The sequence below is a fragment of the Trachemys scripta genome, chromosome 3, assembly GCF_013100865.1.
Source record: "Trachemys scripta elegans isolate TJP31775 chromosome 3, CAS_Tse_1.0, whole genome shotgun sequence".
Classification (NCBI taxonomy): Eukaryota; Metazoa; Chordata; order Testudines; family Emydidae; genus Trachemys; species Trachemys scripta.
Window position 1 is genome coordinate 120,094,519 of NC_048300.1, and position 12,743 is coordinate 120,107,261.

General features: G+C 40.4%; 1 protein-coding gene across 1 annotated transcript in view; it reads left to right on the plus strand.

Moving 5' to 3' along the window:
• The window catches only part of LAMA4 (laminin subunit alpha 4), a 134,629-nt gene that overhangs the window by 31,028 nt on the left and 90,858 nt on the right, over positions 1–12,743 (plus strand). The window contains exons 2-3 of the mRNA XM_034765838.1: positions 1–102; positions 10,328–10,452. Of these exons, the coding sequence (XP_034621729.1) occupies positions 1–102; positions 10,328–10,452 (227 nt within the window). The remainder of the gene's footprint in view (positions 103–10,327; positions 10,453–12,743) is intronic.

The following is a 12,743-nucleotide window of genomic DNA, read 5'->3' on the forward strand; positions in this document are numbered from 1 at the left end:
AAATGCCAAGAAGGATTTTATCAAACTGCTTCAGGAGATTGTTCCCATTGTAACTGTAATGGTAATGCAAACAGGTGCCTTGATGGATCTGGAATCTGTGAGGTAAGTCATGTGTGCCATCCTCACCCTCTCTGCTGGTCCCCCATTTCATGGATGCCTTCCGTTTCACCATAAACATGAATTATATTTTGATTGACAAAATAAAAACTTAGCAGAGTCTCCTCTCTTGATCTTGGATAAGTCACCACCTGGATAAAAGCTACTGCAGGTTGTGGTGTTGGTAAATCAAAAGCTGGGACTCTTATATCACCAATAGTGCTGGATCCCAATACACCAGCATAGTGTTATACTGCATTACCAGAGGTGCTTTCTTCTGAATTACATTTAAAAGAATGTAATCACAAATCACTTGTCATCATTAAAGATCTCTGGGTGCTAGGATCGTTGACCAGATTTCAATGAAGGTACTTACATTCTGCCAACCCAAATTATCTCTGTAGTTTCCAAACACAAAATATTCTGAACTTCCTGCCCTAAACTGATGTGAAGCATTTGGGTGAGCCACTAAAGAGTTGTTACATTTCATCTCAAAGATTAAGTGATTCCTAGAGAGAGAATTTTAATCAGTTTATCAACACAGAAAGGGCTTTGGGATACATTTTGAGAAAAGCATATCAATATAAGTTCATTTTAACTCTCCCTTTCACTGTACTGTATTGTATATCATACAAACAGCTTATGGTTGTATGTGATCTCCGAGTGTGTATGTACATGTGTTATCTATAGCAGCTCTACCTAACAATTCATAGTAGCTAGCTTCCTGCTGCTGACTAACGATGATAGGCGCTTGAAATAATACATTGAGGAAAGAACGAGCTTGAATTCCAGTGTAACATTGTAGCCTGCCATATGCTCTGTCTCACTCATTATCGGCTTATATGGAATATTGGGATTAGTAGTAGTAATGTATTGCTTTAGGAACAAAAGCCAAAGCAGCAAAACCACCATCATTTAACAGACAATAAAAGCAGTAAATATTATAGGAAGTTAAAGCCAAATACCAACAGAACAGGGGAAGACTTTATATCGTACTGTATTAAAACAATATAGCAAATATCTACTAGTTAGTGTAGGGGCTTGTAAGTCAGGATTTCTGGGTTTAATTCCTGGCTCTGCCACTGACTTACTCTGCTACTTTTGGCAATTCACTTAACCCCTCTGTGCCTCAATGTATCTCTCTGTAAAATGGGAAAATAATACCAACTTACTTCGCTGGGGTGTTGTGAGTCTTAATTTATATTTGGAAAGTGCTTTGAGATCCACCACTAAAAGATGCTACTGTATATAAATGCAGCTTTTATCGAGTTGGCAGGTTTTACAGTTATATACTGTGACATTCAAGAGGACATGTTTCTTACCATTAATAAGCTAGTGGGAAGAGGATCTTTACAGCATGTTCAGTACCTAGGTAGGATAACTTATTCTGTCTTTGGCCTCAGTTGTATGTTCAGGATTGGAATTACTCACCAGCCCTGTTTCTATTAACATTGATTGTTTTAGTATTTTAATATAGATTAAATGAAAAATATCCTTGATACTGCCAGATATATGTATACATAGGTACTCACACCCTCCATGCACGGGACTTTTAAACACTGGGATTTGGAGAGGAAGATGAGTAAATAATCAAATCAAAACAATACAAAAGCCTTGAGGCATTAAATGGCTTTATGGTTTGCTGTTGTTTGTGAAAAGCATGGCAGATGCAAAGGGTAGAAAAGAAACAGATAAAGTGGTTGACATGCTGCAGAAAGTAATCTGGGAACATGTCTGTGGCCCACATGTGTTATTCAACCAATGGGACAACTAGACTCACTGAACTGAGCAGCTGCTAGAGAAAAATACTAGGCGCTAACCTCTGAAGGATTTCACAAGTCTTTCAGTACAGCTCAGCCAGCAGACCTTGGGGGAAGGAGGAGAATGGGAAAGGGAGGAGAACATGGAGAAGGACAAGAGATGGCCTGAGGGGCTGTTGGGATATTGACACTTGTGAGACTGTGGTGGTTTGAAGGGGAGAGTTAGGGAAGGCTGGTAGACTTAGAGGAGTGGGAGAAGAAAAAGGAAGGGAGGGAAGAGAGTGATGGGGTTGAGGAGTAGAAGAGCAGTGAGAGTGTTTCAAGAAGAAGGAAAGAATGAATGGATTTTGGGTCAGAGAGGAAGAGACAGTGAGGGGAAAAAACAGAGGAAGTTAATGGGAGCAAGGAAACTTGGAGATGAAGAGCCAGATCCAATGCCCATTAAATAATGGACAAGGTCCTAACAGCACCTGCTAATGACAGCTGCTGTCAAACCTGGAGCAACACAGGAGGAAATCTGGCCAAAGATTATGCAGGAATAGGAAATTTATACTACTGGGATCCTCATAGCGGCGGGGCCTCATGGTATTGTGGGTGCAGGTTTTTGTTCCTCACAAGTTGGTAGGCAAATTACTCCACTGCTACTAAGGTTAGTAAGCATCACACCTGGTAGTAACAGTTTGCAGAATCAGGGTCCTCTGCATCCAAATAGCTTAGTGTCAAAACTGTCTGAAAGGAGCTCACAGAGGAAGAGATTCTGTGAATACATCTGGGCCTTTATTATTGCTCTTGTTCACCCATTTATAACCAGGTAAGGGAGCCACTGCTCCAGCTAGGTTCCTGCTTCAAAGAAGTGATAGTAGGAGGGTGTTTTACAGTACAATCACAATGAGTCACTGATGTGACTACGTTTACCCAGATGAATGTCTGAAATGTAACTAAAATCCAGCAAAGTAGCAAAAAGTTTTTAAATTTGTCAAGTCAACTCCCAAAAAAGAATTCTTCAAATAATTGTAAAAATGTAGAAAAGTACAAAGTTTGGAAGTTTTGTGCTTCAAATGGTGAAAGACAACCTGGAAATGATGTTGTCATGTAGCTACAAGTGTTACTATATCATCACAGAACACAATTATTTCTCTTCTAGTGGAGATAATAACTAATGTACAAAAACCGAATAAATGGTCTGGGCTATTGTGAAAATGAAAAAAAAACCAAAGCTGCACAGAAAAGGATGAATTATAAGGACCATGTTCAATAAAAATGCTTTAAGAGTTCCATACCATCAGGGCCGGCTCCAGCATTTCTGCCACTCCAAGCAAAAAAAAAAAAAAAATCCACGATTGCAAGCGCGACCGGCGGCGGCAATTGGGGGGGAAAAAAAAGCTGCGAGCGGGCGGCGGCAGTTCGGCGGCAGGTCCCCGAATTGCCGTACGTGCCGCCCCTCTCCCTTGGCCGCCTCAAGCACCTGCTTGTTAAGCTGGTGCCTGGAGCCAGCCCTGCATACCATACAAATCTCAAAAATCAATTTGTTGATAGTGGCCTCCAGTGCATAGAAACCAAATGGAATTTGTATTGACTTCAGCTCTGAATTTGAAATCAATTAAAATTAAAATCTTATTAATGATGCCCCAAAGTGCAGTGTTAATATTTTTAATTTCTACAAACATGACAATGTTATTTTAAGGTTCTATTTTTAAATATCCTTCAACCTTATTTATAAAGTATAAATCAATCCTGCGGAGTTTCTAAAAGCGAACTGAATGTACACAGTCAATAAATCAGCAAACTCATTAGGTATCCAAGGACAAGGAATAATTGCTTATAGAACATGGCTTTTATATAGGTTAGTGTAAAATTGGTGCATAGATCAATCATTTGATCCTTTAATTAAAACTGGGCAGTTGCTCAATCTATTTCTAATATAGAAACACACCCAATTAGAAGAAAAGAAAGCAGTCAGCATAGTCTAAACTGCATTTATGATATATGACAGTATAGATATCACAATAATGCTTCATCTCAAAAAAGTCATTTGTCAGCTGTGTCACACGCATTGGTAATGCGTCTGCACAAGACCAGAGAGAGACACCCATTCTCAGTGCTGATTTTAGGATATTGCCCTCAACAAATGTCAAAGGCTTCTTGTTTGTGACCTCCTTGGTTCTGACTGAGAGAGGAGACCAGTTTACAGCAGTGCTTTGTACCTTTGTTTTGGTTTACATGTACATATCAGTTGCTACATGTATGAATTTACAGTAGCTGATAATGGCGGGACAGGGTGCAGCTGCAGACAGAGTGAAACTTACGCTCAAGCAATTGGGCTTTATTGCAGATTAAATTGCATGGGATTTGGGGGAGTAAATCTCTCCTTCACCAGCACCCTTTAACCTGGAGCTGACCTAGTCATACGAAACTCCTCCATTGTAAACTGAGACTGGAATTTGCAAAAGCAGATAGTAAAATGAAAGAATCCTATCCATTCTTCAAATTCCTTTATATTTGGTCATGAATTTATGATGGTTATGGAAGGTCATCTGCTCTGAAATTTTCTGAGTAGCAAATATATCAGAAACAGTCAACCTGCAGCTTGTGAGAAGCAAGTTGCTCTTGGTTTAGTATGTGAGTGGACTTTGGGAGGAGACTCATAGCTCCTGCTCAACAAACCAGGCTTCTCCCACAACACTGAAACACAGTAGTGCAACACTGGAGAGAGGAGGCCAGCCAGTGCTGCCTGTAGAGCAGTTTGACAATGACTTCAGCAGAGTAGAGCAGCGGTGGGAGAATTAAGAAGTGGCAAGGAGGGCTGTGTGGAGAAAAGGTATTTTTGAAGTGAGTTGCCAGTGACCTTTCTGAGGATATATTTAGTAATGGAAAGTAAACATTAGTCTAGGGTTAGCTCCTTACACAGAGCTCATATTAGGCTACGTGGTGCAAAAAGAGCAGAGTCTGGAGATAAAGCTTTGTAGTGTTGATTTGTTGCTAGAAATATTATGCTTTGTTGTTTTCTAGGTGCTGTACATTTGATCCACATGCATTCGAGGTGTCTGGTGATTAGGGCAGAAAGCATTTGGAGGAACTAGAAAAACAAAATGATCACGGGATGGGAAGCTAGAGTTACTAAGATCCATTCGTCCCTCTTATGGATCCTTTAACAATAGAGCATGTTGTCATTTGGATGATTTGTATGTTTAAGTGTTTGGGTTTACAGCTGACTGGAAAGGTTGGAAGAGATTTGGCAGCTCTGCCTTTGAGGATAATATGTTCCACATGATAGCCAAGGCAGATCTGGAGAGTAGCCAATAGATCTCCATCCATCCATCAAATAATAAAGGAAAGCAACAGGAAATTGGCACAGTTCTGCAGCTTAATAGATACTTCTGGTTTAAAGAATAACCTTGCATCTTACAACTGATCTTTTTCCTTCTGCACAGACGGATTTCATCTGTCCAACAATGAGGGAGACAAAAGTAATACATATCTATGAGAGGGCTTGGTGGACTGCCTATGGCTCTTTTGATTGCAGGAATAGACCAGTCAGACATGGTCCTTCATCTGATATGGGATGAAGGTCATCACACACTCAGATCTTTGTGTGTGTCACTTCCCCCCCCCCCCCCACAGAGGCACAGGAGTGCAGTTCTCAAACATGCAGCCTGTAGAGAGTCTGCTCTTCACAGTGAAGGAGCAATAGCATATCTGTGGCTGGCCACAGCAATGCTTCCTGTTAATGAAATCTCACAATTTTTAAGCCACTCTCATGACACTTTGGGCCTGACCTCTGGTTTTTGAATGCTTGGGGCTGGCAATATTCCCTATCTTCATTGTAGGTGGACACAAAAATATCAAAATCTTGGGGAAGTTTGGATCTGGATCCAAACATTGTAGCTCAAGCCCATCTCTATAGTTGAATCAGTAAATCTAAAGAATATACAGAAATTCATAGCCCTTTCCTCACTGCAGCCATATTATTTATTTGTTCACATGCCATTTATGTGTGTTCATAATTGCTACCAGCATGTCTCTTAGCAAGCAAAATGATTCCTATTACACTCTGTTGAAAATGTTCTTCTAAATTGAGACATCATTATCTGAATTCCTAGTGGCTTGATGCAACTTTCAAATTTTATTGATAACATACTCTTGATCCTACTGAAATCAGGGGATTTTCTAACATAGGAAAATACACTCCAGGCCACTTTGTTGTTGATGAAATGGTGCATGAATGATTACATACTGTAGAGGGTGTCTTCATTTAGAAGCCTTTGGAACCATGGCTTCTGTTACATTTTTCCCCATAATCTTTAAGGGACACTGCTGGGTTGACTTTGGTTTTGTAAAAGCAAAAGTTTGTATTAACTTGGCAAAATGCAAAACGTTTGGCTTAGAATTTTAACTTACAGTATTTAAAAAAAAATGAACACCAGTGTTTTAAAAAACTTAATTGCAGTGCATTTACCTGTGTAACTTCTAAGCTTCTAAGGTCTCTGTCTGCAGAGACAGGCAGCAATTTTGCGTTTAAATCAGTGCACACTGTCTATAAGAGTCTCATGGAAAATTTACTTTTCTCTTTCTGGTTTTGCATTTATTTTCTTAATCAAAACTGAAAGCCATCTATTTGCTCCTTCTGTATGAAAAAAAAATTAAACACCAATATCAATAGACATGTTTCAATAGTTTTTTTTAAACTTCATTTGAAAGAGAAGTTGGGATTGAAGAGGTTGTAACCAAATACTCCACTGGAGAATTTGTGACCCAACCAGTGCTGGGATACAGCTCTATGGGATGCATGCAAAGATTTGTGTGCTTATGCACTGGGACCAGGAGTGCTCTTCTCCTCTATGCTTAAAGTGCGTTACTATGGTGAAAAGTGACTTCATAGAAGTGCCATCATGGAGCTACACGTTTATTGGCCCTCACAGTTATTTCTCTGTCTGATGTGCTCAGTTTAAAAGAGAGAAGATGTATTTTCTAACTGTAAACGTGGCTTGAGCTGTGAGAGTCAGTTATGATCGCCAGTTTCACCTTTCCCTTCAATGGTTTCACAGATTTAACTTAGTCAACAATTCTGCAGAAGATGTACAGGATCTGCATTGACTCTGCGGTGCTATAGAAGCCAAAGACTGTCTTTTTTGCCACTAAAGTAAAAAATATGACCCTGAATACACAAAAGGTTCAGATCTGTTGAACAAGGTCATGCCATTTTTACATAGTCACTTTTCAGAGTAGAGCCACACTTCAGATGTCCCAAGCACTCAACTGATGGGTTTATTAGGGGAGAGAGTGTGCTAACAATCTCCCTTGCAGTAGAAGAGGAACACTGCAGATATGAATTTAACACTGAGTCCCCTGCTTTCTTTCTGGGCTCATCACTGTAGCATCTGAGCGCCTGGAAAACGTCAATGAATTTATCCTCACACTACCCATGTGATGTATGGACAATTGAGGCAGAAGGAGGTTAAGTGTCTTGCTGAGAGTAAAACAGAAAGTCTGTGGCAAAGCCAAGAATTGAATTTAGACCTGATTCCTAGTCTGGTGCCTTAACCACAAGGCCATTCTTCCTCTTTGATTGGAGAATAGACTTTGATTTCCCACTCTCTCATCCCTCTCCTCTAGTCAATCAAAAACACTTCTTCAGTGAATATTGCCAAATTCCACTACTTCTTTAAATTGCACTAGCCTTAAGATCTTCCACTTGCACCCCATATTTCAGCTGTTTCCTCATTTCCTCTTATACCCATTCCTGCTTCCTCTAGTATGACTAAGCTTTTCTCCTCCCCCTCCACGCCATCCCTTACGCTTACAACAACCTTCCATTTAATGTACACCAAGCTCTCTCCTACTCTTCTCTCCAAACACCATTTGTGAAAAGCCTTCCTGTAAAATTATTCAGAGTATTCCACTCTATAAAGCTAAATGCACTGCACTGCCCTTGTTGGTGTATACATACATATATATATATATATATATAAGATCTTCAGGAAAAGTGGTGGTGGTAGGATTTGGGGGGAAGGGGTTCTGTTAGTTTGTTGTTCATTTTGGTGGGGTTGTTTGTTTTTTGCTTACCATATTTTACCTGTTGAAAAAGTCCATGGTGGAATTATAGCTCTGCACAAATAAATAATGATAACTGCCGCACATTGGAATAGTTGGGCTACATATCACTAACTGTGGCTAAAACGTGTGCAGCAATTAACTCAGACCATCTCCCAGGACTCACCCAGAATCTACAATTATCTGGACTGCTCTTATCAGAACCTGCATCTGCCTGAAGATCAAAGGAAGGAAGACTAAATGGTCAGCCAAATATGCAGTATATTTGTAACTTTCACACAAGAGGCTGGCCTCTCTCTAATATATAAACAGTAGTTGTCAGAGGAGGCTGGTGACATCTGGGTGTGGGTAAATGAAAATGACCTATCAGTGTTCTCATAATCAGTTTATGGCAACAAGTAAAGGTTCATTGTACTGTATCTGACACAAAGCATGACTGAGAATGGCTGAGATGCTGGTACTATTTTTTTTGTATTAGACATTTTCTGTCCTTTCATTCTTCTTTTCACAGTCTCCTGGACAAAGAGTGCGGTAAGGTATGAGTTCAAGATGACCTTTCAAATCTACTGCATTGGGTGGGTTCAAAATTAGATAGAATAAGCTCATCCTCCCTGAATTTGGTGCTTGTGAAAAGCCAGTGTTGATTGCTTAGGCTAAATCCAAACATACTGCTTGGCAGGCACTGCACAGGCTTCCTCTTGCAGCTCTGCTAATGCAGCTGCAACTTGCCTGTCATCCCAGAGATTGCCAGTCACTAACTGCACAGTTATTTTGTGATGTGATTGAATATCTACTGGAGAATATGCTGAGGCGCCAAGATCATTTCTTTTAACACGTGCCAACTTTGAACATTGTTCTCTAGAGGAACAAAGCTATTACACTAACCCAATACTCAAAGTAGTTTTTTCCGTACAGTATATGTCATGGAGTTGATTCTTCACTGCCTTGCACTTTGTATTGTCATTTACATCTGAACGAAATCAGTGCAAAGTGGATGTAAAACACTACCAATGGTGTACATAGAAATCTGATCTGGGAGCATTTAACACACACATCACAAAAATCACTAGGTACAAGGCAGTGGAGAATTGCACCCATCTTCTTTGGGGTATCCCTTTTAAAATAACTCAACTGTAGAGCATGTTTCTCTGGAAAAAAGCATTCTGATGATAACTTCTGGGTACCACCCCGAAGTGGAAATGGTATCTTGTAGCTAAAGCATAAGATGCAGAGCCTGGATTCATTAATTCTGTTGTTGTCTCTATGGCATTCACTACCTTGCAATATGGTCATAGGAAATTCACGTAACCTTTCCGTGCCTCAGTTTACCCATCTGTAAAATTAGTAATATAATAATACTTACCCTGCCTCACTGGGGTGTGGCAGGGCTGGATTAAAATTGTTGTAGAGTGCTTTGAGATCTTTTGATAAAAGTATTATACAAGTGCATAGTATTCTAATCATAATAAAATATTTTGGGGTAAATCCTCAGCTACTGTAAGTTATATTGATTTCAGTTGATTCATGATAACTTGCACTGGCTGAAGTATAGTGTATAATGTATTGTGCAGGGTGAGATTACTTCCTATAAGTGTTGCACAATGGAGATGAAATCACTTCTTGAGAAGATGAGTGAGTTTTTGCTCCATTATTTTGTAGTCCATAGAAATGCCACCAGAAAAATAATCTTGAAATTCATGAACTATTTTTTTCATATCTTAAAAAGAGAGAATATGGCAGTCTCCTAATTATTGCCTCCTCTGTTCTGAGCATCTTTAAAGGGCAATGTGTAGGGATCAATCCGCATATGTAAATAACCGTTAACATTCAGGCATATTTCATTTCAGGGAAAAAAATCAAAAACACCAGCCTATTAATTACCGATAACCTGCAATTTTCCCTGATACTCACTTTCAGTCATCAAGTCCAAAGAATAACCCCTTTCTCTCTCAACAAGCAGGCATATGTACTGGAATCTATTGGTAATTATATATTACACTATATATACACCAGTGGGCAAATTTTACTTTGTTTTGGTGCCAGGCAAGTTCAGCATTCCTTCTAGTGCCTTCAGCTTAGACAGACCTATCCACTACCTGTGAATTCTAGCAACATCTCTGATGATATATAATGCAGAGTTTGTGCTCAGGGAGCCTGCACATGTGAATGCTATAGTGATAGCTTTATCCTGTATGCCACTTTGTCAGCACTCCCAGGCAAACCAGTGAATTGTTCCAAATGTTTTCATTTGTAATACGCTGCCACTTACAAACACTTTTCATTTAATCCCTCAATACCTTGAAGGGTTCAGGCCTGGCACCAGTCCTTGTTCTGCTTGGCAGAGTACTTGCCAAAGTCATCTACTAGGCCTGAATTAAGTAGCACCTTCCTTTAACATTTGTCACTCTTCTTTATTGAAGGACTGCCAGAGAAACACCACTGGAAACCACTGTGAAAAATGTCTGGATGGTTATGTTGGGGACATCGTCAGAGGAGTGCCCACATCCTGCCAGCCCTGCCCTTGCCCATTGCCATTAGTTGCCAAGTATGTAAAACACTTTGTTTTATTTTATTTGTGCTGATCCTTATACTTTCTGTTCTGCATTCATCTTTCAGAGCCAGGCACAATAAACCTTATTAGACTGGGGGTCAGAGAAAGACTGATGCACCCTCAAGCATAGAAAACCAAGAACATTTTCACTTGTTTACACTTATCACCAAATGAAAAGGGGAAAAAAAGGAAAATAACATTTAGGGTCATAGAGTTTAAGGCCAGAAGGGACCACTCAATCATCTTGTCTGACCTCCTGTATATCGCAGGCCACCAACATTAAACCCAGCAAGTGGAATTTTATTTAAAAGGTGTGAATATTTTTTTCAGTCTCTCCCATTGATTGCTGTATACACAAATGGGAGAAAATATTTGAACAACTTTGGGCTCTTTCTCTTTTAAATGAGAAGGGTTGTCAGCAGTGTGCGGCCTTTAATAAGCTCAAAGCCAAAGCCATACCTCTTTATATGTAAAATTCCCCATGACATCTGGAAAGCAGAAACTGATCGGGGAAAACCCTAGCACAGTGGTCCCCAAACTGTGGGGCATGCCAAAGAACTTTTGGGGGGATGCACGGCAGGGCTTGGCCCAACTCCCATGGGAGTTGCGGAGGGAGCACCACCCAGCCCAAGTCCGCCCCCAGATGCAGCTCGGCTCCACCTCCAGCCCAGCCCCAGCCCCAGCCCCAGCCCCAGCTCCACTCCATCCCCCTGCTCTTCCTGCAGCCCAGCTCTGCTCTCATTCCCTCTCCGGCCCCAGGCCAGCTCTGCCTCTAGTCCCAGCTCCTTCCCCATCCCCAGCTCTGCCTTCAACTCTAGCTCCTCTGCTGAGCCACCTGATCAGTAATGCAGGAGGGGGCGCAGATTCCATTACTGGTAAGCGGAGGGGGACATGACAGGAGAAGTGTGGGCACCACTGCCCTAACATAACACAGACCCAAGCAAATGGTAGCTTGGCCTGGTTACTGTAAGCACAGTATCTGTTATTTAAATTAATGCATCCAACTTCAGTAGTGGTGCAAGAGGCAGACAGTAACTGTAATTTCAACTAATGCATGGCCTGCTTGTGGATATGAATTTCTGAAGCTTGACAGAAAATACAGGTCCAGGCCAATAAGAGGACATTTATAGCAGTCATTATTCCCTGTGGTTTCAGAGATACCAATTATCGAGAAGATGTGGCTTTCTATTAGAGAGCTTTAATAGCACATCAATGTCATAGCAGAAGAAATCAGCATTCCATTACTTATCACTGTATTCCATCTGAATGGATATCTATGCATATCCCATTACACTGACAGGATGATGTACCTCTAAATATTTCACAGTAGGTCGAAGACCTTTTTAGCGAGCCAGCTACTTTCTCTTTGTTTCCCATTCCACTTTCAACCAGAAGGTTTTAGTCCTTTCCTACACTGAATTTCTTTCCCTTTATTTCATGGTACGTCTTACAGTTGCTATAGGACTGCTCTTTAGCACAGCCTCAAAGTGAGAAATTTGCATTTTGTTCAGCTGCTCAGAGGCACAGGCTCAAAATCACAGCTGGGCCAAAGCTCACAGTCCCACAAAACACTTCGTGACTTTCATAAGAGCTATATGCACATGAGGACTGCAAGATGAAGAATAGCTATGACTAAAAAATTACATCCCTGATTGGATTAGAAAGAATGCCCAAGAGAGTGAGGAGAAAGGATGTCCAATTTTTCTTCACAATTGTCTGAGCACCTGCATTTTACTATATTTATGCAAAGCCAGCCAGGTGAATGAGTTCACATGTGTAGTATTTATTCATGTTTCAGTAACTGAGACAATAGCAAGAACACATAAGTAGAAACAGAATGGTCTGACAGCTCCTTTGTTCAAGAAATGAAATTTAATTTTTTTCATATGGCTGTTTGCCACACAACAGCCATTTCAGCTTGCAAGCAATGTTTCTTTAAACAACATCCAGATTTTTGGAGGACATGATAGCATCCTTATCCTTTTGCATATGTTTTGTCTGTGGCACCATAAAATAGAGATGCATTAAAGTTGTGCTGGGAGAACATGGAAATATAAAGCTGACCCCCAGCTGAAGTAAATCAATGTAACTCCATCGGCTTCACTGAAGCTACACTGATTTATACTAGCTGAAGATCTGGCCCAATCTCCCCCAGTTGCCCTACTTTACTCGGAAGTCCCTTATTTCAAACTTAAATTTATCTCCATTCCATACAAATTTGATGCTTTACTTTCATTGCTGTAAATTATATTTACCTCAGAAATACAGAAACATGAAACAGACAT